Source organism: Nomascus leucogenys, chromosome 2 (assembly GCF_006542625.1).
Source record: "Nomascus leucogenys isolate Asia chromosome 2, Asia_NLE_v1, whole genome shotgun sequence".
NCBI lineage: Eukaryota > Metazoa > Chordata > Mammalia > Primates > Hylobatidae > Nomascus > Nomascus leucogenys.
This window is the reverse complement of record NC_044382.1, coordinates 150952681-150977304: the sequence shown is the minus strand read 5'-3', so window position 1 is coordinate 150977304 and position 24624 is coordinate 150952681. Positions and strand designations below refer to the sequence as shown.

At 52.6% G+C, this 24624-nt stretch overlaps 1 protein-coding gene across 1 annotated transcript in view; it reads right to left on the bottom strand.

Annotated features, from left to right (window-relative positions):
• CRISPLD2 (cysteine rich secretory protein LCCL domain containing 2) overlaps positions 1-24420 on the bottom strand; it is a 90636-nt gene extending 66216 nt beyond the window's left edge. The window contains exons 1-2 of the mRNA XM_003272497.2: positions 24218-24420; positions 5000-5313 (exon numbers count right to left, since the gene is read on the bottom strand). Of these exons, the coding sequence (XP_003272545.1) occupies positions 5000-5239 (240 nt within the window). The 5' untranslated portion in view covers positions 5240-5313; positions 24218-24420. The remainder of the gene's footprint in view (positions 1-4999; positions 5314-24217) is intronic.
• Positions 24421-24624: the final 204 nt, after the last annotated feature.

Genomic DNA, 24624 nt, shown 5'->3' with positions numbered 1-24624 from the left:
TGCCTTGCATACTGTAACCAAGTACCAGACCCATCCCACTAAAATAATAAGTTACTAAAATATGCTAATGCAATATGCTGACTGTGCAATATACTAAATGATAACAGCACCATTCACATTTATTTAGAACTCATTATGCGTTATCTCATCGCCTCCTCCAAACAACCCTATGAGAAAGGGTTTCTTGTTCCCATCGTGCAGGTGAGGAAATATAAACAGAAAGGCTAAGCAATCTGCCCAAAATCACAAAGCTGGCCAGTGACAGAGCTGGCTGGAGGCAGGCAGGCTGGCTCCAGAGCCTGTCCACTCAGAAAACCTCAGAACGGGCTGCTCAGCTCTTTGGGGTTTTAGAATCCACCTTTCAGTGCTAAGGCTATTTCAAAGGACTGTGGCTTGAAGCCACAGCAGGCGGGGTTGAGCGGGAAGCCATGTTTCCAAGACGCTTTCTCAAATCTGCTTTGCTTGTTTGGATGTGAACCCGAGCAGCAGAGCAACGCAGTGCAGTGCTGAGGGCGCCGGGCTGAGTGGCAGGGACCCTGCCTTCCCTTCCTTTCAGCCTCCCTGCTCTGAGGTAGCCTCAGTAGCATCCATGAAGGCTCAGCCTCCCCAGCAGGCCAGCCTTTTAGACCAAAGGACCCAGATCCCAGCTCCAATCCTGAAACATCACCAAGTAAACAAACAGGAAAACATGAAAGACCTGCTATGGGCCGCCCAGGCGGCCTGACTTTCGCTGCTACAAAGAAGCTCCTTTCACCGGCGCTAAGTCTTGCATGAAACCGGGAGGATCGCACAGTGCAGGGACAAGAAGACCAGCGTGAACCCGGCCTGCTCCAGACCGGAAGGCGGGAAGCATCTGGGATCCTGGGGGTCGCAGCTCAGTCAAGCTCCAGTCCCAGACGCTGACAACATCTCCAGAGAGACGTGGGGCCTCCTTGCCCCACGAGGACCAAGGCCAAGCCACCAGGGATGCGTGGATGGGACATTCAGTGGGTCTCAACGTTCCCATGGCCCCTTTCATTTCTCATAAAGCAACTCTCCCAACAGCATGTTCCAACAAGCCCCCTCTGCTCTCAGAAATTGGGGGTGAAAAAGAAAAACTTCGGTTGGGCACAGTGGCTCATGCCTGTAATCCCAGCACTTTGGGAGGGTGAGGTGGGTGGATCACCTGAGGTCAGGAATTCAAGACCAGCCTAGCTAATGCGGTGAAACCCCGCCTCTACTAAAAATACAAAAATTAGCCGGGTGTCGTGGTGTGCACCTGTAGTCCCAGCTACTCAGGAGGCTGAGGCAGGAGAGTCGCTTGAACTGGGAAGTGGAGGTTGCAGTGAGCCGAGATCGCATCGCACCACTGCACTCCAGCCTGGGCGACAGAGCTAGAATCTGTCTCAAAAAAAAATAAATAAATAAAGGAAGGAAGGAAGGAAGGGAGGGAGGGAGGGAGGCTAACTGACTTGGGAGGGGAGGGGAGCGTGGCACGAAGGAAAGCAGTGACTCTGAGGGAAGGCTTGCAGGTCTTCCAGCCTCTGCTCTGCCCCTTCAGAAACAGCCCCCGGGCAGGGTTGCTCTGCTTCCAGGAGCCTTTCTCACGGTGCGGTGCGTCCACAACTTGGAGAAAGACAGAAAGCCCAGCCAGAAAGCCAGTGCAGCCCTGAGCCATGGGCAACGCCTCCCAGGTCTCCGGAATGGCTCTTTGTTCTTCATTCCCTGCCTCCCGCCCAAATACCGCCCCCATCACTCCTCACCTGCCCATCACCTGCTGACTGAGCCACCTCCCAGCAGCCTCCCTGCTTCCTGCCGGGCCCTCCAATCCCCAACATCGCACAGCAGCAAAAGTGTTTCATGGCCAGGCGCGGTGGCTCACACCTGTAATCCCAGCACTTTGGGAGGCTGAAGTGGGTGGATCACCTGAGGCCAGGAATTTGAGACCAGCCTGGCCAACATGGCAAACCCCGTCTCTAATAAAAATACAAAAATTAGCCAGGCATGGTGGTGGGCACCTATAATCGCAGCTACTTGGGAGGCCAAGACAGGAGAATCGCTTGAACCCAGGGGTCGGGGGTTGCAGTGAGCCAAGATCACACCACTGCACTCTGCCTGGGGGACAGAGTGAGACTCTGCCTCAAAAAAAAAAAAAAAAAAAAAAAAAAAAAAAAAAAAAGGTGCTTCACAGTCACAAATGTATCCTCTCCCACAAAAAAACCCTGTTTCTTTTTTTTTTTCTTTTTCACCCCCATTTCAGCAATACCAAAACCCTATTCCTCATAGAATAAAAGGCAGGCTCCTCACCTAGCCTCAAAGCCCTGTGTGATTTGCCCCTTCCTGCCTCTCTGACCTCTTCCAATGGCCTCACTCCCTCAGAAATGAGCCATGGCCCCGCCGGCTTTGTGAGAGCTCCTCTGAGACCTGAAGCTTTTATCCCACTAAGGAAAGAGACTCACGAGGCAGTGGTGGCCTTCACACCTTCTGTTCCCTCTGCCCAGAACACCCTTCCCTGCAAGCTTGCTTGCTCAACCATGCTCACTCTTCAGGTCTTAACTGAGATGGCTCCTCCGCAGAGTGGGCAACCCTTAGACCTCCATCTCAGTCAGGTTTCTCCCACCCCAATGTTCTTTCTTGCAGCTCCCCGTATTTCTTCATGTAACTCAGCACAACTCATAATCATGCCTCTTCCTGGAATCCAGGACAGTGCCTGGCACATCGAAGGTGCTCCACAAATACTTCCTGGCTACACTAGTCCGGAGGTGCCGTGTGGACCGGGACCTCATCTGCTTTGTTCACCTCTTTATAGCAAGAATCTCATGGGGTGCTGGGCACACGGGAGGCACTCAAAAATATATAGAATTCACCAGTTGATTAAGTCTCAGGTGTGTGGAAGGCAGAGAAGCAGAGCCTGCCTCCTACCCACACATTCAATAAATTTGTACACGCTGGGCACGGTGGCGCTTGCCTGTAATCCCAGCACTTCGGAGGCTGAGGTGGGCGGATCACTTGAGGTCAGGAGTTTGTGACCAGCCTGGTCAACATGGTGAAACCCCGTCTCTAATAAAAATACAAAAAATTAGCCTGGCGTGGTGGTGCATGCCTGTAATCCCAGCTACTCAGGAGGCTGAGTCAGGAGAATCGCTTGAACCCCGGAGCCGGATGTTGCAGTGAGCCGAGATGGCATCATTGCACTCCAGCCTGGGTGACAGGGCAAGACTCTGTCTCAAAAACAAACAAACAAACAAAAACAATAAATATGTATTAGCAGCTTCTATGTGCAGGTTTTGGGGACAGACAGGGTGGCTTTGAATCCCAGATTCACCATTTGTACATTTGTAGCTGTGTGGTTTGTACAAGTCCTTTAAAGATGAACCTTTCTGAGCCTCAGTTTTCTCTTCTGCAAATTGGTGCTAATACTTTCCATTTTCCAGGATTACTGTCAGGATTAAAGAGGACACAATTCACACGGCACGTAATAGCCACTCAACCCTCATGCGAAGACCCTCCATGGCAGCTTTGTGGGGGAGACATGGGTCATCACCCAGGCCAGCTCAGCCTGTGGCAAAGGAACGTGACCACAGCTTTAAAGACACAGATGAGACGGCAGCGTTTCTCTCAGACCAATCACAGCAGGGGGCCATGGGTGCATTCCAAAGACATGATGACGCCTGTACCCCCAAAGTGGCAAAGACTCAGACTCTGGGGAAGACGTGGATTTTTTGTTTGTCTGTTTTTACTTTTTGAGACAGAGTCTTGCTCTGTCACCCAGGCTGGAGTGCAGTGGCGCAATCTCAGCTCACTGCAGCCTCGACCTACCGGGCTCAAGTGATCCTCCTTCCTTAGCTCCCACCCCCCACCTCCACCTCAGTCCCACTGCAGCAGGGACTACAGGTGCACACCATCACGCCCAGCTAACTTTTGGGTTTTTTTGTAGAGACGGGGTTTTACCATGTTACCCAGGCTGGGACGTGGGTTTGTTCAAAAAGCCATTCATAGCTGATGGATGGACAAGGTGGAGGCTCCTGGTTGGTGGACAAGGAGGGACCCTAGAAGACTGTGGTCCATTTCCCTGTAGTTCTGGAAAACCAGCCAGGAAAGAAGTTTCCACACTGGAGCTTGGGTTCAAATAGCAGCATCCCCCAACCACACCAGGGACACCCATCACAAGCACCCAGGAGGGTTGACCTTGCCTGCCTTCTGTCACCGTTAGCTCCTTTCCCAGTTAGCAAAGACTAGGGGTTGGGGAGGCAGGGTCAGTCTGTGCTGGGGCCTTCACAGCCTCAACTTATCTCACAGTCATGGCAACCACATGAGGAAGGACTCTCAAAGTGGAAAGTGAGGCTCACGATGGCTAAGGAGAAGTCAGAGTCGTGCAGCCAGCATGTGGCACAGCTGAGATCAGCATGAGCAAAGCCCAGCCCCGGGCCCCTCCCCACTCTGCCTCCAGGTGGGAAGGGCTGAGAGCTGTGTTCCCAGTGGAACTACCAAGAGTGACATGAAGGCAACGAAGCAGGCTCTGCACAGGGAACCCACGTGTGTTATTTTGGCAGAATGTTAAGAACAGAGCCAGAGCCAGACATGGTGGCTTATGCCTATAATCCTAGCACTTTGAGAGGCTGAGGCAGGAGGATTGCTTGAGCCTAGGAGTTCAACACCAGCCTGGGCAACATAGCAAGACCCCCATCTCCACAAAATATTGAAAATCTAGCTGGGCACTGTAGTGGGTGCCTGTAGTTCCAGCTACTTGGGAGGCTGAAGCAGGGTCGCTTAACCCCGGGAGCCTAAGGTTTCAGTGCATGACGATTGCGCCATTGCACTCCAGCCTCGGTGGCAGAGTGACACCCTGTCTCAAAACAAACAAAACAGAACAGAGCCGGGATCCTCCCCTGCCAGAGGACACCCTGAGCCAGCCATCACACGCACTGACTGGGGAACAGAGCTGGCTGGGGAACAGAGCAGGCCGGTGGCCCAGGCCCCACCCCCGGTGCCAGCCTCTGTGGCCAGAGCCAGCGCTCACCATGTACTCCATGTTGGAGGCCTGAGGCTGCACCTGGCCCCGAAGCTTGTTGTGCAGCATGAGGATCTCCTCCTTGTCCTCCCTGGGAATGGCTCTGCGGACCCGCGAGTGAGACTCGTTGTGCTGGTATTTGCTGAGCAGCTCCTCTAAGAGAGTGACATTGGGCAGGAGGTAGCCTTGGGATCCGCAGACCAGGAGCAGCAGCCCCAAGGGGATGACAGCGCCCAGGACGCAGCTCATGGCTCCACTCCTGCAGCAACTATGGGACTCACAGGGTGGCCTGGGCTCCTGGGGCACAGCTGGGCGCTTGAGCTCTGAAAGGAAGCAGAGGGCGGTGGGAGAAGCCGCCATTAGTAGGAGCCGGTCACAGCGCTGGCTCGAGCAGCGAAAGCAGCACACACAACTCTCTCCATTTTACAGATGTGGAAACTGAGGCCCACAGAAGCTAAACAAGCAAGGTCCCACAGACAGGAAGTGGTGGAGCTGGGCTTTACGCCAAGGGTTTCCAGCGAGGCGAGCTGTCGGGATTCCAAAAACGATAACCTAGAAGAGTTCCTCCTGGACTCAAGTTTTCCTCGAGCGAGTCCCTGCATTTTCTAATTATGACTCAGCATCTCTTATACATTCAGGACTCAGGGGAATCTCTGGCACAAATTAGCTTCCGTCTCTTTCCCCAAGGGGATGGCTAAAGTCATTTCCCATCGCCAAAGGATGCTCCGTGGACCAACGTTGAGAGCAAACTTCTAGTCCCTGTGAATTCAGACTAAGGTTACCAATAGTGGTTGACATATGGCTCCTCTCATCACGGCCCTTGCCCCGGGCCCCGCCCGCACATCTGTCGCACACTAAGACACAGCTGCCCAGAACCAAGTCCAGCCAAGGCCTCAGCCTTTTGTTCCCTCAGAAAACCCTTCATAAGCACCTACACAGGCCGGTCATTTATGTTATTCCCAATCACCATGACAACCCAGGAGGTCAGGCTGTTCTCATCCCCATTTTACAGATAAGAAAGCTGTGGCTGGCTGGGCACGGTGACTCACACCTGTAATCCCAACACTTTGGGAGGCTGAGGCAGGTGGATCACGAGGTCAGGAGATCAAGACCATCCTGGCTAACATGGTGAAACCCTGTCTCTACTAAAAAATACAAAAAACTACCCAGGCATGGTGTCGCGCCCCTGTAGTCCGAGCTACTTGGGAGGCTGAGGCAGGAGAATGGCGTGAACCCAGGAGGCGGAGCTTGCAGTGAGCCGAGATTGCGCCACTGCACTCCAGCCTGGGTGACAGAGCAAGACTCCGTCTAAAAAAAAAAAAAAAAAATTGCCGGGCGTGGTGGCTCACGCCTGTAATCCCAGCACTTTGGGAGGCCAAGGCGGGTGGATCACAAAGTCAGGAGATCGAGACCACGGTGAAACCCCGTCTCTACTAAAAATACAAAAAATTAGCCGGGCGCAGTGGCGGGCACCTGTAGTCCCAGCTACGCCGGAGGCTGAGGCAGGAGAATGGCGTGAACCCGGGAGGCGGAGCTTGCAGTGAGCCAAGATCGCACCACTGCACTCCAGCCTGGGCCACAGAGTGAGACTCCGTCTCAAAAAAAAAAAAAAAAAAAAGAAGGCTGTGGCTTAGTGTGGCGACAAGACAAGCCTAGGGCCGGCCTCCTGGTAAGGAGAGACACTGAGATTCGAAATGACGATTACAAAGACCCAGAATTTTCCAGCAAGCTACCTTGGCTCCTCTGTCCCTGGGGGCCAACTACCTCCCCTCCATTATAGGGTCACGAACCACAGCCCTCCTCCTCCTGGCTTGCCATCTGAAAAATGTGTGTTATTGGCCCAAGAAGAAAAGGAAGGGCTTGAACGAGTGTGTCCGTGCACACCCCCCTGTCTGCTTTTCTCCCAGGGGAGAGTCGGGGCCACCCAGTCACCTCCATCGAGCGCCTTATTTTGTGCTGGACTCTGAGATGGAGACTGGGGATGCGAAGATGAAAAGGACTCTGTCCCTGGCCTGAAGGACCTCACAGTTAGGTTGGGGAGATGGAGGAGGAAACCCCCAGTCCCCACATAGCAGGACAAGGCTGACTCTAAAGGCAGTGCCACGCCCTCAAGGGCCGGAGGAAGCAGCTCTGCCTGGAGGGTTGGGTGGTGGCCGTGCCTCAAGCTGACCCGTCGGAAGTCCACGGGGCTCAGTTCTTCACATGAGTCCTCCCTGGTCTTCACCCCCATAGCACCAACCAGGTGTTTACCAGTCAAGTTGGCTGGGACAGTGGCAGTGCAAGGTGGGCGTCCTTGGGTGGGGCCGGGGTGGGGAGATGTAGATTGAGGCCTGGAGGGGATGGAGACCAAGACGGGCATCCCAGAAAGCAGAAACGTTGGCAACAGGCGACAGATGCTGAGCCAAAGAGCTATGGGAATGCTGTGGTTCCCATTCCTGACCCCTGGAAACTCTCCAGGGTCCTGACTGAGCCTGCGCCTCAGACAAAAATAACCCCATGCGGAGAGGAGAGGCTTGGCTTGCTTTGTAGCGGGCCAGACGGGCTGCCCTCCTCCGAAGCCGAGCCCGGGACGGCGCGGGGAGGACCTCTGCGTGCTTACTAGTCCCTCTGGGAAGCAGACCAAGAATGCAGAACTTCTCAGGATCCCTGATCTCTCTCTCTCAGGTTAGTCACACCACCATACATGAACATTTCCAGCTGCAGGCGGCCAGGCTCAAAGAAGAGACGCCAGAAAACTCTGACGCTGGGCTGAGGTTGAGAGTGCGGTAATCGGCGTCACGGGGCGTCCTCCTGGTGTCATGACGATGCTCCGCTTATTTGCATGTACATAATGAGATATCTTGGGGATAAGACCCAATCTAAACACAAAATTTGTTTATGTTTGAGATATACCTTATACATGTAGCCTGAAGGTAATTTTATCCAAAATGTTAAAATAATTTTGTGCATGGAACAAAGTTTTCACTGTGTTTTGACTGCAACCCATCACATGAGGTCAGGCGTGGAATTTTCCACATGTGGCTTCAGGGCAGTCCTCAGAAAGTTTTGGATTTTGAAGCATTTCGGATTTTTGGATTCTCAAATTAGGGAAGGCCAACCTGTGCTTAACAAAATAAAACAAAATGCCAAAGTGAGAAAACAGCAGGAGACAAATGCTGTTTTTAAATGAGTCCTCTGTCATGCCCTCCTGAGCCAGCGTGAGCTATCCCAGGAGATCTGACTGGCCGCCTTCGTTCTGAATGTTAAAGGGACTTCCACAGCTTAGAGGCTGGTCCTTCTCTAAGGACTCCAAAGAGAAGTTATGAAGTCTCAGGTGGAGCTTTAGAGTTGGGAGAACCACAGGGTTTAGTGAAACCTCCACTTTGGAAGAGAACAGAAGGAAAAGGGGAGAGGAATGGGGGGGTTTCTCCAAGTGCCCTCATGTGCACCACAAAAGCCGCCAGCCTGGGAAACACAGGCCTGCCATGTTGGGTGGCGTGCCAGTACTGTTGGGTCTGAAAGTGGTTGTGTTTGACTTCAGCCCAGACGGCCTAGGGGTGTGGGGAGGTCCCTGCGTGGGAGGAGACGAGGCTTCTCCAAATCTGGATGGCTCCTGCCACATTTGGGCTGCAGGAGAACACAGAAGATTTTAAGCAGGAAAGTAACCACAGGCCAGGCATGGTGGCCCACGCCTGTAATGCCAGCACTTTGGGAGGCTGAGGCAGGTGGATCACCTGAGAAGTTTGACACCGGCCTGGCCAACACGGAGAAACACCGTCTCTACTAAAAATACAAAATTAGTTGGGCGTGGTGACACATGCCTGTAATCCCAGCTACTTGGGAGGCCAAGGCAGGAGAATCGCTTGAACCTGGGAGGTGGAGGTTGCAGTGAGCCGAGATCATGCCATTGCACTCTAGCCTGAGCAACAAGAGCGAAACTTCATCTCAAAAAAATTAAAAAAAAGAAAAGTAACCATAAAAGGGCCAGCACCTTATTCCAGTTTGTACCCCCAGAGCCCAGTGCTGGGTGCACAGGAACAAGCACACAGCTATGGGTTGAGCTGGGTTTCCCCAGACGCACACATTGGATCCCTAATGTCCAGGACCTCCAAATGCGATGTATTTGGAGATGGGGCCTTTGCGGAGGTGATTAAGGTAATGTGAGGCCGTGAGGTTGGGCCCTAACCAAGCTGACTGGTGTCCTTACTAGAAGAGTTTAGGACCGAGACATGCAGAGGACGACCACGTGAGGACATAGGGAGAAGACGCCGTCTGCCAGCCACGGAGAGAGACCCCAGGAGAAACCAGCCCAGCCAGCACCTTGATCTTAGACTTCTGGCCTCCAGAACTGTGGGAATCTAAATTCCTATTGTTTAAGCTTGTGGTACTTTTGCTGTAGCTGGCTTAACAGACCAATACACATCAGATAACACATGCGTGGACAGGACTGTTTCCAAATATGCCCCTGGCTGTTGTAAAGAGGAGACACGAGGGAGGCAGACAGACAAGTTAGGAGGCCGAGGCCAGGGTCCTGGCTGGAACCTGGTTGGTGCCATCTGCCAAAGCTACAAACCAATTGGCTGAGGCTCAGTTCACAGGGGCAGTGCCCGGCAGCCCTGGCCCACACTGCCCATTCTACCCCCACTGCTGAGACAGCTCAGTAGGAACCGGGACAGAAGCACTTCGCCCCTTTTCCGTTGACAACGAAAACACACAAACTCTTTCCAAACGGGACAGACCTCCAAGCGGTCCTGGGCTTGCCAACGTCAAGAAGGCGCTCATGCCAGCGACCCTCAGAGCGAAGGGGGCCACAGGGGAAGACCTGCCCTGCGCCAGTCGCGGTGGGAGCGCCTGACCTCCGTGACCTCCTCTCATCCTCCTGATTTCCCAGAGTCTCGGCTCCATCACTTCCACTCCACAGATGAGGAGGCTGAAGTCCATGGAACTTAAGGAGCCTGTCCAGGGCGAGCAGCAAGTCTGGAGCTGGAACGCAGCTCTTCTAACCTCAAGGCCCAGGTGTGCCCTTGGCTTAGTGCCCTGCTGCCTCCCCGGAGTCGGCTTCCCTCTGGATTTGAAAATCCCAAGCACCCCCACCAACCCATGCAGGAGGAAGGGGGTTCCCAAACCAAACAACCGAATGTTGCCCTAAAGTTCTCTTCCACCGTCTCCTGCCTCCTGGGAAGGCTGCTGGGCTGGGGGAGTCAGGGCATGGGCCTCGCAGGTCGCGTGGTGCCTCTGTTGATAAGAAGACACCAATGTGTCACCCCCATGGGAGACGAAGGAGACCCTCGCATCATGGCGACATTCCACCAACACAAACACGCCCCCCCACCACCATCGGTGCTGCCCACTCGCCTTTGACCCACATATGATGAGCTGACCTCTGACCTATGACCTCTGGCAGACGGATGCCCCCTGCACAGTGCCCTCCTAGCGTCCTGGAAGAGCTCACGCTTTGGTGGTTGCCCCGAGTGCACTTAGGTACCCGGGGAGTGAGGCTCCTACTCTAACTGTGCTCTTCTACCCCCGATGCTCCCAGGCAGGGCCGGGTGCGCGCGTCACTGCTAGAGAGATGCCCCTGCATCCTGTCCACTCAGCCGCTCACTGATAATGAAATATCGCTGGGGACCGCGGGACAACACAGCAGAAATGCTCTCTGGAAGATTTTGTTCTGTTTTACCAGAGTTGCAAAACTGAGCCCATAAGACCACAAGTAAGATAACGGCTCCAAGACCTCATGAAAACACACCAGATTTCAGCACACAGCAGAGGCTGGGAGGGGAACGGACAGAGCTTTCGGGTCCCAGGGTCAATTGAGAGACCCACAGCTGGCGAATCAAAGTGACAGGAGCCACATTTCTCCTGCACTGCCCAGAGCTTTGAGATGCATTTGTACTCTAGCAGGGAGGCAGCTGTTTTCATCCCCATTTTACAGAAAGAGCAACTGAGTCCAGGAGACTGGCATTTAGGAGACTGTGTGGCTAGTTTAAAGTGGAACCAAGACTTGAACTCAAACTTGCCAAAAGTTTGGGGGACTTTCAACACAGCTTGTCTGCACTATGAGCTCTCTAACCGCACCCCTCTACCCTGGCCAAGGCTTTGTGGACGTTGAGGGGATCACCAAACCATGTGTCCAAGTTCAGCGAGGGGACTCCCTGACAGTTATCTCTTGGGCACCATCGTACTCAACACGCAGAAGTGAGTCAGGGAGAAGGAGCTGGGCTGAAGCTCATTGCGTCACTGGCCTGGGCTGCAAGTGCCTTGTGTTTAGGAGAATCTGCCAGAAAGATGAATCTCGGGACTTAGCCTGTCAGCCGTCAGCTCCCAGCCTGTGCCAAGCTCCCTGCTTTTGCACATGCTGTTCCCACAGCTCATCCCATGACCCCGACGTGCCCCGCTTCACTGGCCCGGGCCGGGGAGATGAATTCCTGCCCATCGCTAAGACTCAGCCCAACGATCACGGCTTCCTAGAAACCTCCAGCGTAATCACACCGCAGATCTGCGGGTCTCGTTCACCGTGGAAGCATCGATGTCTAACTCAGTGTTTGATAAATATTTACGGGATGACTATGCGGCCCCCTCTTCCTCCCAGCTGGATCAGAAAAGCCATATAAGGACTGATTTGGGCTGCTTCTTTATTGACTGCAGCATGGGCTCTCAGGGAAGACAGACCTGGGTTCAATTCTCGACCTTCCCCCTCACTGGCCCTTGGCCTTGCCCAAGGCTGTGTAATCTTGGACACAGCACTGAGCTTCTTGAGTTCACGTCTGTGGGTGGAGGGGAGTGACAAGCCCTACGGCTGTGAGGAAGGAACAAAGTCCTGAACTTCAGTTCCCCAGTCAGTGCACTGCCTGTTATAATAATGAGGCTGTGCCAGAGCCTCCAAAAATGCATCGTTTGAAGGGATTTTAGAAGGCTGGAGTTAATAATGTGGAATGCTATGAAAAGACAATTCTCTCTTCATATTATTTCAAAGCCCACGTTTGCCTTAACAAAATCCAATTTTTAAAAATCCGGCTGGACATGGTGGCTCTGGCTCATGCCTGTAATCCCAGAACTTTGGGAGGCCAAGGTGGGTGGATCACCTGAGGTCAGGAGTTCAAGAGCAGCCTGGCCAACGTGGTAAAACCCCATCTTTACTAAAAGTACAAAACTTAGCCAGGTGTGGTGGTGCGTGTCTGTAGTTCCAGCTACTCAGGAGGCTGAGGCAGGAAAATCACTTGAATCTGGGAGGTGGAGGTTGCAGTGAGCCGAGATCGTGCCTCTGCACTCCAGGCTGGGTAACACGGCAAGAAAAAATAAAAAATAAAAAATTTAAAAATTTAAAAATTAAAAAAAAAAAATCCTATTAGGCCAGGTGCGGTGACTTACGTCTATAATCCCAGCACTTTGGGATGTTGAGGTGGGAGGATCGCTTGAGCTCAAGAGCTTGAGATCAGCCTGGGCAACATGGTGAGATCCTGTCTCTCCTAAAAGTAATAATAACAAAAAAATTAGCCAAGCATGGTGCCACATGCCTGTAGTCCCAGCTACTCATGGAGGGGCCGAGATGGGAGGATCGCTTGAGCCTGGGAGATGGAGACTGTAGATCATGCTACTGCTTTACAGCCTGGGCGACTCTATCTCAAAAGAAAAAAAGGAAAAAAAAATCTGTTAAATGTCCAATGCTTGGGGGATGGCAGGGGGACCCGCTACTGAATTTGAAACACATATGAGCTCAGTATATGCCTTGAGCATTGGCCATTTTTCCCCAGATGTCCAAGATGTCATGCGCCAGGTCTGGGGGATTCATGTCACCACCCGGCCAGGTGCCACCCATGCAAATGTATTTGGTGATTCACGCCGACGTTATCCTGTCAGATGTCATTTCTGTCATGGAGCTCTGTCCTCTTCCATGGGTGGGTCTCAGCTGAGTTGACAGGCCCATAGGCACCCCCGGCCCTGGGCTCCGCACCCAGGATTGCACCTGCTCTGACTCTCAGCCTCCCTCCCTGGACCCCGACCTTCTCAAGGGCCACAACAGTGGCGGGATGGTAAATCATTCACCACCAGCTTCCAAAACAAAAACCAAGCAAAAACCACCCTGCCTTTTGGTGTTTGCCAATTCCCTCAGTGTAAATACTCCCACCGTGGCCAACTTCAAGTAACCAGCGTGAAGTCACTGAGCGTGGAGTTTCTGGAAAGAGATCCCCAGAGGCACACGCTCACGCAGCCTTTCCATCACACAGATCCCATTGACACTGATAATCTCAAGAGCAGAGGCCACAGTAAAATGCAGGAAAAAAGTCAAAAGTGACAGGTTTTAAGTATTTATTACCTTCTTTTTAAATATGACTTCTTTTTTTTTTTAAGACAGAGACTCACTCTGTAGCCCAGGCTGAGGCTAGCGTGCAATGGCATGATCTCAGCTCACTGCAACCTCCACCGCCGAGGTTCAAGCAATTCTCCTGTCACAACCTCCCGAGTAGCTGGGACTACAGGTGCATGCCACCACGCTTGGCTAATTTTTGTATTTTTAGTAGAGACAGGGTTTCCCATATTGGTCAGGCTGGTCTTGAACTCCCGACCTCAGGCAATCCACCTGCCTCGGCCTCCCAAAGGGCTGGGATTACAGGCGTGAGCCACCATGCCCAGAATATAACTTAACTGTAAGTTTTTATAATCTAACGTTTAATGATGGTTGTGTTGAACTGGTTCGCAATCCATTTTTTATTGAATTTTATTTATTTATTTGTTTTGAGGCAGGGTCTCACTATTACCCAGGCTAGAGTGCAGTGGTGCAATCATGTCTCACTGCAGCCTCAACCTCCCAGGCTCAAATGATCCTCCCACCTCAGCCTCCCCAGTCGCTGGGACTACAGGTGTGCAACACCAGGCACAGCTAATTTTGTATTTATAGTAGAAACGGGGTTTCACTATGTTGCCCAGGCCACCCTCGAACTCCCGAGCTTAAGTGATCTTCCCACCTCAGCCTCCCAAAGTGTTGGGATTACAGGTGTGAGCCACTACGCTGGCCCTGAAAATGTAACTATCAGCTCTCAAGAGCTGGTATGAGCCAGTCCAAGCTGGCTGCAGTTCACCATTGGCGGGCACTGAGCCTTGTTCAATCAACTTTATGTCCCCAACAAATGTTCGTCACCAAACCCACACCAATGCGGGTTGAGGAAGGGGCTGCCGCAGGCGTGGCCTGGGCCCTCTACTCCTACACTGAACATTTCATGTGGTCCACAAACTGATGAGGTCACTGTGACAATAGCTCTATTTTACAGATGAGGAAACTGAGCCTCAAAAAAAACAAGCAACTGGCCTGTGGTCACACAGAAGGCCTGAGGACAATGTCGATTCATTCACCACGCCCTGGTCCCTCACCAGTCCTGGCTCGTCCACGCAGCAACTCTCCTAAACGTCAGGGCAGTTCTGACCTGTGGCCCCGCACCACTCAGCTGAGACCCATGGTCCATACGAGAGCAGCTGACCCCAGAAGCCTGGAGGTCGAGGTGTTCTCTAGGCTCTACTCTTCCTCACAAGTATCAAAGGAGAACTCAGATCTGAGCAAGAGGCCAAGGGCAGATCAGAGTCATACCCACAAACCACCCAGAAATTCCAGGAATGAAGCGGTGGCTGGAAGGAGGGGTACTCCACTCCCCCCGCCTGTGTCTCTGGCAGATCCCTTGACTGAGCAGAACATCCCGTTAGGAGCGCCTGGGTAAGCACCACACAGTGAGTGGGGGCCCTCTCTCCCCTACTCACTGCAGCCTGGCAGTTTTCCTTAAACCCTTCTTGGCAGGATTAAGGCCAGACCCAAGGGAGGCCACAGACTAGCTCCAGCTCCTTCCCTAGCTGCTGCCTGCACTGTGCTGAATTCCCCATCTCCCCAGGACAGCCAACGGTCCACTCAGCTTAAAGGCAACACCAGCCCCACAAGCCACCTTCTCTCCTCCTGTCCCCTCAACAAAAGATAATATTCTTTTTTTTTTTTCTTTTTGAGACGGAGTCTCATTCTGGCCCCAGGATGGAGTGCAGTGGTACGATCTCGGCTCACTGCAACCTCTGCCTCCTGGGTTTAAGCAATTCTTCTGCCTTAGCCTCCCCAGTAGCTGGGACTATAGGCACACACCACCACGTCCAGCTAATTAACAAAAGATATATTCTTATGGGATTTCTGAGACAATATGTCTGGATGCTTAATTAAGCAAAAAAACTATACAATGCTTTTCATCGTTTACATACTATGCTAAGAATATATAAAATTCTGGATAAAAAGAAAATAGTCATTCAACAAACTCTTATTTAATCTACTATGTGCAAAAAAAGAAAAAAGAACTGAAAAGCAGGTGCATTCGATGCAAGCCAAGGTGATATATAAGAAAAGCCACTTTTAAGGAACCAGGTAATAAATTAATACATTCTTTAAAACCCCAGGACATAACTCCTGGGGCACCTTTCTCCCTTCTTGAAGACATGTGGATGTTTCCCTGGAAACAATGTTCCCGGCAAAGCTTTAAAAGATAAACAGCAGGAGCCCTCCCTCTCCGAAGGGAAAGGAATTACGGACTCCCAGAAGGCAATGCGGAAAGGCATAGAGAAGAATGGGCAGCTCTGGGTTCGAATTCCGCCTCCGCCGCATGGAGCTGGGCATGCCTCAACTTCCTCAAGCCTCTAATTCCTCACTCATGCATGAGGCCCTGAGCTTCTTCCATGGCTAGGGAGGGAGGGTGCTATGATTACCCAGGATCATGTTTATAAAAGGCCCAGGGACAGAATCCCAGGAACTTAATGGTGTTTAATGATGTTTCTTTCCCTTCTCCTCCTGAGTAAATTCAGGGCCCCAGATCATCTCTGTGCCGGGCTCCAGGGCTGGCAGCCCGGGCCAGTCTCCCTGCCTGAGAAGCGTGATTCACTGACAGGTGGCATCCGCGAAGATGAGTCGAGAGCCGGCTGTGGAACCTCCACAGCAATCTGCAGGTGAAAATCCCAGGATTCCTTGGGATCTGCAAGTGAACAAGACCGAATCTGCCCTCAGGACTGGGAGGAGACAGAGAGTAAATGGGCAGTGGACAGGTAAATACAGAAGGTGTGAGCAGGACAGCCCGGGGACACAGATGGCGAAGATGAACAGAGGAGGGGGGCAGAACAACTCTGGTTCTGGTTGGGGTCGACGGCAAGGTGCTGCTGAGTTTTTTTTTTTTTTTTTTTTTGAGACGGAGTCTCGCTCTGTCGCCCAGGCTGGAGTGCAGTGGCGCAATCTCGGCTCACTGCAAGCTCCGCCTCCCGGGTTCACGCCATTCTCCTGCCTCAGCCTCTCCGAGTAGCTGGGACTACAGGCACCCGCCACCACGCCCGGCTAATTTTTTTTGTATTTTTAGTAGAGACGGGGTTTCACCGTGGTCTCAATCTCCTGACCTGGTGATCCGCCCGCCTCGGCCTCCCAAAGTGCTGGGATTAGAAGCGTGAGCCACCGCGCCCGGCCCCTGCTGAGCTCTTAAAGATAGGGCACTGTAGGCCCGGTGTGGTGGCTCGCACCTGTAATCCCAGCACTTTGGGAGGCCAAGACGGGCAGATCACCTGAGGTCAGGAGTTCAAAACCAGCCTGGCCAACATGGTGAAACCCTGTCTCTACTAAAAATAGAAGAATTAGCCGGGCGTGGTGGTGCATGCCTGTAGTCCCAGCTACTTGGGAGGCTGAGGCAGGAGAATCGCTTCAACCTGGGAGGTGAAGATTGCAACGAGCCGAGATCACACCACTGCACTCCAGCCTGGACAACAGAGTGAGACTCCATCTCAGAGAAAAGAAAAAAAAAAAAAAGAAGAAGAAAGAAAAAAGAAAGGGCACTGCAGGCAGCAGGAAGTGCAAGGACAAAGGCTCAGAGGGGGTCACAGTCGAGGCGTGACCCTGACGGAGGACAGGCGAAAAGCCCGTGAAGCTGGGGAGGAATGGGGTCAGGAGGCAGCCAGGGCCAGGTGGTGAGGGGCCTTGAAGGCCACGGTGAGGACTCTTGGTTTTCCTCTAAATGCAAAGAGGGCCCTGGAGGGAAGGAAGTTGGGTGGTGACAGGGTCTGATTTATGTCGCAAAAGCCTTGCAACACGCAACAGCACAGACAAACCCCGCAGACACGGTGCTCAACCAACAAAAGGGGCCAGACTCCAGTGATTCAACACGCATGGTTTCATTTAGGTCAAGTCCAAACCAGGCAAACCCAGCCTGTGCCATTAGAAGTCCGGAAATGACTACCCCTGGGGGGTGCTGGGCAGTGAGAGGGGCCTGAGGGGCTTCTGGGGGCCGGCCAGTCTCTGCTGTGACCGGGGCTACGGCGCTTTGTGAAAATCTCTCTACCGGCACGGAGACAGCTGTGCCCTCTTCCCTGGTATGTTAAGCATCAACAAGAAATTAAAAAAAAAAAAATTGATGTTGCTCTGACCTCTGTTTGAAGACTGGATTAAGAGGGCAGGAGGGGTCCAAGGAGAGAGCACACCATTATGCAGAGAAGATCCCGGGGCCTTCCCTCAGGAGTCTCAGAGCTGAAACAGGCCTGGGGCCCCGGCTCAGCAGCCTTCAAAGTGAACTGCGATGTGTCAGGCCCCAGATAAAGTCCAGCTGGCGGCGGGGCCTCCCCCTTGGACCCGCACACGACTCTCCCAGACAGAGCCCAGTTCATCCCAAGTCTGAGAGAGCACTTTGTCGTGCGATGCCAAGGCCCAGCTGAAAATACCTTCTTAGTCCCAGGGCAGCCCCAGCCTCGCAGGTCCCGGGGAATAAACCGTGTCTTCCCTCCCGGGGAGAACGGACTGGCTGTGTGGGCAGCAGGCCTGGGGCAGGAGGGAGAGATGGCAGGGAAGATGGACAAACATCATAGAGGTATCTTCAATGCCCTTGAGGAAACAGCTCACCCCTTCAGGGGTTATAAATAAATGTGCGTAGCTGGCTCTTCCCAGGCACATAGGGGCATGAAACGTGCTCTGAAGGAAGGTGCCAGCATCCTCAGGACACTGACTCAAGCCCTGGAGCGTCAGGGCGTCACAGCCTCAGCACAGAGTGCCCAACGGCTGAGTGTTCTTCTGGAAGAAAGCCTTCCAAATATGCCAACAACTTGTTCTTAAGGGGCCTTCCTGATTTTGGAGGGAGGTGGTCTTTCAGCTCCCAGGTCACTCGTGACTTCTTTCTGGTCACACCAGGCCCTATAACCAGAACCGTCCACACAGCTCCACATTGACCCCAGTAACCAGCCCTCCATGCCCCACCTTTGTGCCAGGGTCCCAGGGCAAGCCTTCTTTAGCTTTCTAGGATAACAAGATGCTTTGTTACAACAGACTGCCAGCCCCACCCCATAGCTTCTGATCCAGGTCTCCAGAGAAGCCTGAAAACCTGCATTTCTATGAGTCCTCAGGTGCTTCCAGGCCAGGAACCCACTTTTTTTTTTTTTGAGACAGAGTCTCACTCTGTTGTTCAGGCTGGAGTGCAGCGGCGTGAACACGGTTCACTGTAGCCTCAACCTCCAGGGCTCAAGTCTCCCACCTCCCAAGAAGCTGGAATTACAGGTGTGCACTACCATGCCTGGCTAATTTTTTTTCTTCTTTTATTTTATGTATTTATTGTATTTATTTTTATTTATTTATTTATTTATTTGAGATGGAGTCTCTCTCTCTCACCCAGGCTGGAGTGCAGTGTTGTGTTCTTGGCTCACTGCAGCCTCTGCCTCCCAGGCACAAGCAGTTCTCCTCCCTCAGCCTCCCAGGTAGCTGGGATTACAGGCGCGCACCACCACGCCTAGCTAATTTTTGTATTTCCAGTAGAAACAAGGTTTTGCCATGTTAGCCAGGCTGGTCTCGAACTCCTGACCTCAAGTGATCTGCCCACCTTGGCCTCCCAAAGTGCTGAGATTACAGATGTATGCCACTGCACCCGGCCTTTCTTCCTTTATTTTAGAAACATGGAGAGGACAAGACATATTGAGAGGACACCGGCTAATTTTTAAATTTTTTGTAGAGACAGCATCTCACTATGTTGCACAAGCTGGACTCGAACTCCTGGGCTCAGGCAATCCTCCCGCCTCGACCTCCCAAAGGGTTAAGGTTACAGGCGTGAGCCACGGTCCCCGGCTGCAGGCCCCCACTCTGAGAAGCACTTCTCGAAATTATAAGACCCTCTCGGTTTTCCTGCTTCCCCCACTTTGATCCAACATTTCCCAAACCCCGTCCTTTGAATTCCCCCCTTCCCAAGTTTTCCCACCTTCCTACTGTGTACCAGTTCTAGTACATATTTTGATTTTGTTTTGAGATGGCATCTCGCTCTGTCACCCAGGCTGGAGTGCAGTGGCGCGATCTCGGCTCACTGCAACTTCCGCCTTCTGGGTTCAAGCAATTCTTCTGTCTCAGCCTCCTGAGTAGCTGGGACTACAGGTGCCTGCCACCATGCCTGGCTAATTTTTGTATTTTTAGTAGAGATGGGGTTTCACCTTGTTGGTCAGGCTGATCTCAAACTCTTGACCTCAGGTGATCCCCCCGCCTCAGCCTCCCAAAGTGCTGGGATTACAGGCGTCAGCCACCACACCTGGCCCCATATGTTGTATTTTTATTTAACTTGGCTTGTTTTTTGGGTTCCAAGAAATTTACTTTAAAAAGGTAACTTTCTATCACTCCCACTGGCAGAGAACCTGATCACTGGTGCCGTGAACAGACAGCAGGAGTGAAATTAAACACAGTAAAAACAAGACAGTTATTTCCTCCCAGCCAGGCACTGATATCAGCCAAAGGCTTTGTTGTAGAGGATGCTTGCTCTTTGTTGTAAAGGGAGATCAGGGTGTGGGAGAGGTGTTAGGGACAATTCCACCTGTGACTTTCACCTTGCCATAAGCAGAAGGACTGAAAGAACAGAGAATGGAAAGAACAGAGAACGGAAAGAACAGCTCTTGGATTGGGGGGATTTGCTGCTGGATCTGTGCACGTGCTCAGTCACCTTGGGGACCACTAGGTATGGGCTCTGCACACTTTGGGGGACACAGTTTATTCTACAGTGAGCTGTTCTCAAGTTCTCAATGCTACCGTGTTACTCTCTGTTCACCTTGATGGTGCCCACTAAGTGGTACAGCTCATCACAACACCTGCAGGGCAGACCTTTGCCACCCTGAGCCTGACTCGTAGACTACAGGCACACCAAACTTCCTGCCATTCTCCAACAGTCCCAGGCCCTTCTCCACCTCCAGGCCTTTGCACACACATGGGGCCTCTGCCTGGGGCACCCTCGCCAGCTCCCCACCCACCCACTATCATCTTCCCCTGCTCGCAAATCCCTGCCTGTTTCCTCCAGGAGTTATCAGGCTCTTCTCAAGTCAGGCTCAGAAGATGCCAGCTCCATGCCAGCTCCCATTCCTTAGAGGGGTCCGGTTGAGTCCTTTCCCTATTCAAAAAAAATGTGGGGTAGGGTCAGTTCCAGCTCACTTGATTACCAGCAAAATGGGAGCATGACTTTTTTTCCTGGGAAGTTGGCATTCTGTGCTCAAAATAAAACACGTTCCAGAAATTGGGATTGAAAATGTGGGATTTCATAATTTATAATTTTTTAAAAATGATGGTCTGGAAATTGCACAATCCTCATCAGGACGTTTTTTTCCCTCTGACTCTGTGGTTTTTGTCTAAGCTGACGCAGCACTCATGACAATCAAAGATAAATCTCCCTCGGGCTGGACCATGATGTCCTCGCAGCCTTGCAAGAGGGGTCTTTGTCCAAGAGTACTCGTCATTGCACAGCCTGGGGTAGAAGGCAGGGCTCCCCCAGGGCAAGTCTCAGGATTCCCTGCCTGCTGCTGCTGTGACCCAGGTGGCATGTCAACACTGCCCACAAATGCCAAATGCCAGGGCTTCCCTGCACCCATGGAGAAGGCCAGCAACACATTCTGGAATGACAGGACCTGAGTTGATGCTTCAAGAAGGAAGTCAAGCAAGAGGCCACAGTCTCCTCAATAAGTTAAACATAAAGTTACCATATGACCCAGCAATTCCCTCCCAGGTAAACACTCAAGAGATATGAAAACATCCGCCCTCAAAAAACCTTGTACGCGAATGTTCACAGCAGAAGCCTTCGTAAAAGCCAAAGGTGGAAACAGCCCAGACTTCCTTTACTGGAAGAATGGATAAACAAAACGTGGTCTATTAATACAATGGAATATTACTCAGCCATAAAAAGGAATGAAGGTCTCATACACATTGCAACATGGATGAACCTTGAAAACATGATGCTGAGTGAGAGGAGCCAGACACAAAAGGCCACACACTGTGTGATTCCATTTACATGAAATGTCCAGAATAAGCAAGTTCGTAGAGACACGAAGGAGATGAGTGGCTGAAGGGAGGAGAACGGCGAATGATGCCTAATGGGCATGGGGTTTCCTTACGGCATGATGAAACGCTCTGGAATTAGTGGTGGTGGCTGTACAATACTGCAAATGTAGTAAATGCCACTGAATTGTACACTTCAAAATGGGTTAAATAGTAAATTTTATGTTTACGTGTATTTTTACAATACATTTTTTCAGGAAAAAGAAAAACAGAACGTGGCCCATCCTATTAACCACCACCCGCATCTGCCTGTCCCTTGCCTGTCCCAGAACTCAGCGTGCTCTGTTTAAGACTTTATAAGGTGCTCTAGGTCCCCGTCCCTGGAAGGTCTGAGCATCTGTTCCACTCAATGAACTGAAGACGAAGTGAAATATGCCCAGACTGAATTTTCCTTTCCTGACAAGCCATCAGCCCCTTTTGAGTGATCCTGGGTTTGCACATCTGGGACTGATCAAAAACCAGTGCGTTTGCAAAAAAAAGAAAGAAAAAGCCTCCTGAGTCAGGCGCAGGCAGACATGCAGGCACCTCCCACACGCAGCAAAGGACGCTGGTGACAGAGGAAAGAAAAGTTCCAGTTCCCACAGGCCAAAGAGGTCAGTGCCCTGCCTCCAAAAACTTTCTGACCTCCAAAGACGTCAGAGGGTCCTGCCTCGAAAAACTTTCAAATGCAGCCTACAAAGGGCCACATACTTAACTTGGGGTCTTTTGAGGGATGAAGTGCAGAGGTTTTAAGAGACCTCGCAGTCTTCTTCCCTAGCTCAGGCCTTCCCAGTCAAGCCAACTCTCCTCTCCAGGCCACAGGCAGGACTCAGAGCCAGCACTGATGTGGGTCCTGGGACAGGGGTCTCGGTACCTGTCAGCAACGTTCAGCCCAAGCCCAGGGTGAGTTGATCCCCTTCCAGCCTTACCCCAACCGGGACCGGGGACCCAGATCCCTGCCAACGTTAAAAAAACTCCCACATGGCATGAAAAGCCTCAACTGGTAGCAAGCTCTGCCGGGACAGTCATGTGGCTGGTCATTAGACGGGCACCTTCCCGCAGAATCTGGCACAGGGCCCAGCCCGGATGGCAGCTCCACCCTACCCTGGCTGTGTCATGTTGGGCACACACCTTAATAATTCTGAGCCTCGACTTACTCCTTGTAAAAAGTGCCCAGCTCATAGACCAGGCAGTGAGCTCCTCTGTGGAAACCCTGGGCATGTCTCGTCTGTACTGAGCATCATGTAAATGTCAGCTGCTTGTATTATTACAAATGGCATTATTACTATTCCTACTCTTACATCTTAAGAGACTCTGCAAAAATCAAAATCTCCTGGTTTCTCCTCCCTGGGTACATTGTCCAGTGGTTTCACCTGGAGCCCCTCTAAGACAAAACATCACCTGTGTGAAGATCAGGTTCATAGGTGAAGTTGGCAGTGGGCAGAGAAGTGTCTTAAAGACAGCAGGGTCAAGTGTGCAGATAGGACCCACCTGGGGGTGACAGCATTCCATACCAGCTGGGGGATCTTAGGCAAGCACTTCACCTTGCTGAGCCTCACTTTCCTCAGCTGCGAAGTGGGTATCAAGGGGCCTACTGCCCGGGGAGTTGCAGCGATGACAATACAAGTAAAATGTGTGGCACAGACCGCGTGCCTGCCGCACGGGCAACACAGTCCCACACCCACCCCTTCTCCTGAGTGGAAACAGCCAGATCACGGGCAGAAGCAGAAAATCAGGTGCATACAACCCAAGGAGCCCTGGGACAGCCGACAGTCACAACTCATGGCCTCAGTCTACTGGAAAGGGCCACGCCCCGGTCCTGTTCTGCAGGCTCTCTTCACTGTCAGGCACCAGACCCTGGATGGGGAAAGCAGGCTCACCCCATTCCACCAGGGCAAGGGGTCCAAAGGCCCAAAGGGGAAACTCGCAACCCCACTCTCGGTCGCAAGGCAAGCCAGGCATTTGCACGGGTTCCGGGATGCTTCTCTCAGCCAGGGCAGCAACTCACATTTTGGCTGAGAGATGCCCAATTCAAGTTGGACTGCGATGAGTAGGCATCAGCGAAGTCCTCCCTGGCTTGTCCACCAGCCCAGCCTTAGCAAGGGAGGCTCTGGGTCTGCAACACATGAGGGTCTAGCCTTGGCTCTGTCCACGTGGGACGACTGATCTCCCCCACACTCCAGAGTGAGCCTTCAGCTTCCAGGGTAACTCTCCCCATGCAGGAGTTATGCAGCAGTTATGCAGGTGCCCGCTCTGGCTAAAGAATGGGTTTCTGGGGAAACGTGTTCCCCCAAACTGCAGAACCCTGACATGGCCCCAAGTCTCTCCACATCCATTTGAAGCTCTGGAGACAGACAGAGCTGGGTTCCAGCCGTGGCTCTGCTGGGACAACTTACTTCACCTTTCTGACCCTCAGCATCTTCATCTGAAATATGGGAAGAAGGCTACCTTGGAAATGAAATCATAGAGGGGCGTGGCCCTCTCAACTGCAGATGAATGCACATGCCACTAGATCACCTTGGTCCTCCAGACATGAGTAGGACACATTCTAATGCCTGCCATATCCATGCCATCAGCTTTCCAGTTATTGACACCCACTACGAACACAGGAATGCAACTAATGCTAGTGAACCGCACAAGGAAGGCAAGAGAGTAAACAGCCTCCAAGGAGCAGGATTCTGCACTCAGATCGGCGTTGAATCCCTGTTCCTTGGAGTCCTGGCTGTGAGGTCCTGGGCAAATGAGTTGTCCTCGCTGAGCCTCAGTTTCTCCATCTGCAAAAGGGCATGTCGCAAAGCTGTGTTCCGTGATGCAAGGAGAGCACTCGGTGTGGTGCCGGCACAGTCAGCCTTGCGAGGTGGCATCTGTTCTAGTTATACCAGCTTCTCGGGAGGGTAACAGTTTGCAAAAGGGAGAGACATGGAAGTCACACTTACCTCCACAGGGCTCCAATCACCAGCTCTCTGGCGTCTCCCGCGTCGAGCAGACGCGGTAGCAGCGGCGACAGCGCGGGCACGGCCGGCACAGCGGGCACAGCGAGCAGACAGCTCAATGGGAGCAGCTGGAGACGCCCTGGGACGCGAATGGGTGCCGGGGCTCAGCGCACCGCGTCTTGTAGGCTACCCGGAGCCCGGAGGCCACGCCCCCAGATGGCTGGCGGCGCTGGTAGGACCGAGTAGCACCGGCGCCGCCCCCGGCCCCGCTCCGCAGGCTCATCGGGCTGAAGGAGGCGGGGGGGGGGCAGCTGAGGCGCGGGCGCCGGGTGGGCGAGGAAGGCGGGGCCGCTGGCCTCCAGGGCCGGCTAGGGACAAGGAGACGCTTAGCTTCCTCGCCACTGGCCACA